This window comes from Bradysia coprophila, unplaced genomic scaffold, assembly GCF_014529535.1.
Source record: "Bradysia coprophila strain Holo2 unplaced genomic scaffold, BU_Bcop_v1 contig_324, whole genome shotgun sequence".
In the NCBI taxonomy this organism is placed as follows: Eukaryota; Metazoa; Arthropoda; class Insecta; order Diptera; family Sciaridae; genus Bradysia; species Bradysia coprophila.
This window is the reverse complement of record NW_023503584.1, coordinates 3,234,219-3,236,131: the sequence shown is the minus strand read 5'-3', so window position 1 is coordinate 3,236,131 and position 1,913 is coordinate 3,234,219. Positions and strand designations below refer to the sequence as shown.

Below are 1,913 nucleotides of genomic sequence, written 5' to 3'. Positions count from 1 at the left end.
GTATGCATAATTTTGTGCATAGAAATAAAGACTGACATTAAGACGTTAGACGTAAAATTTGATTTGCTTTTTTCTATAAAATAGTGAGCTGAATGGCGTGTGGTAATTTGGCACACGGTGCAAAATAACGCAATTTTCAACTGCGTAATAGGTGAACTCACACACAGTTTTTACTTCACTAAAATTTCGTAAAAGGGATAATAAGCATTAAATTTGCGTGTGCAAGATGGACTGAAGAAAATTGCCTTCAATAGGACAAAACTTAACGATTTCAAGATAAATATGTATGGAAGAAATATGCATATAGAAATAAAGTGCTGGTCTATAGCAAATTAGTTGGTGAGAAAATTTTTTAACTTTAGAGATTACCCGGATTAGATGTATACTTTTCTTATTTTCTTGATTAAAATCGGATTTGCTCAGTTAAATTACTTTTATTCTGCCAAATCAATTTCTGCTGATTGCTGATTTGGTATTAGAAATTTTGGAAGACGAAGTCATACGAAAGCTGAAATTCAAATTACCATTCTACGTACGATATGTGGACGATATTTTAACAGCAGTTCCTGCTGACAAAGTTAATGAAATTAAAACAACGTTCAACAGCTACAATCAACATATACAATTTACTGTAGATGTAGAACGAGATCAAAAAATTTCATTTTTGGAACTGTGGTGTATTAGAGATGGTCGTAGCATTAAGACTGATTGGTATCACAAAGACACTTGGTCCGGACGTTATTTGAATTTAAATCTCATTTGCCAACTGCCTACAAACGCAACACAGTCACACTGCTAGCAGAGAAGATTCTTCTATTGTCTGAACCCGAGTTCCACAACAAAAACTTTGAATTGCTGAGAGAAACTTTAGCCAAGAATATGTACCCGAATGGTTTGGTTGAATGTATGATCAAAAAAGCACACGAAAAGTTTACAAAGAATGGAGATGTGAAACCGATCAAAGAGAAACTCCCGATAGCTGCCGTACCCTATGTTAAAGGCCTGTTTGAGAAACTGAAAGCCATATGCAAGGATGATGTCATGCTGGTTGGAAAAGGCGACAACACGTTGAAGAAGTCTATTTTTAGTAGACTCAAAGATCCGACGCCAAAGTTACATTGTTCACATTTGGTGTACTGTATTCCCTGTTCGTGCGGGTACAAATACGTTGGCCAGACATTACAGCTTTTGAAGGACAGAATCTATCAACATAAGTACAACATAAGCATTAAGAACAGTAACCACAGTGCCTTATGTGATCACGCTATTACGAACAATCATACACCGTTGTGGGATAAAGTTAAAATTGTTGTTCGTGAAAGTCAGCAGAAGAAAAGAGACATTTTAGAGATGATTGCGGTGAAGAAGACACCGAATTGTCTGAATAAACACACCGATTGTATAATGTTATCTACTGCCTATAATAACGTGATTTGATGTTACTCTCTGTACGTAATGCTTTCATCTAGTAGAAATTCATTTTTGTTTTATCCTCTCTCTTTACGTTTTGATTTTGATCTAAATCGATTTAGTATTGAATTTAATTGACGATGCACACAAGTGCTTATTTTTGTGCTTTAAAAGAATTGAGGTAAAAAGAAACCTTTGCGCTGTATAATGATATTCTGTGTTCTCATTATGTTTATGTTTTTAGCCACTAAAGATGGTATCTATTTGGTACCGAAATTGATTTGGCAGAATAAAAGTAATTTAACTGAGCAAATCCGATTTTAATCAAGAAAATTTACGTAACAAGCTCATACAAAACCAACATATACTTTTCTTATTTACTTACACAAGTCTTTTTTCTATGCATAAATTATGCATACAAAAGTGGTCGTGCTTGTTGATTTGTCATACATTTCTACTTTGTTGATTTCGATGCGAGAGACAATAGTCAAATTTTTTTAATT

General features: G+C 34.0%; 1 protein-coding gene across 1 annotated transcript; it reads left to right on the top strand.

Annotated features, from left to right (window-relative positions):
• The first annotated feature begins 879 nt into the window (after nt 1-879).
• On the top strand, nt 880-1,437 carry LOC119079696. The gene has a single exon (XM_037187754.1). It carries the CDS (start codon nt 880-882, stop codon nt 1,435-1,437), a length of 558 nt encoding a protein of 185 aa, XP_037043649.1.
• The last annotated feature ends 476 nt before the right edge of the window (nt 1,438-1,913 follow it).

Excerpts from the sequence above, each read along its gene's own strand:
- LOC119079696 (XM_037187754.1), top strand. The coding sequence starts at position 880 with ATGTACCCGAATGGTTTGGTTGAATGTATGATCAAAAAAGCACACGAA.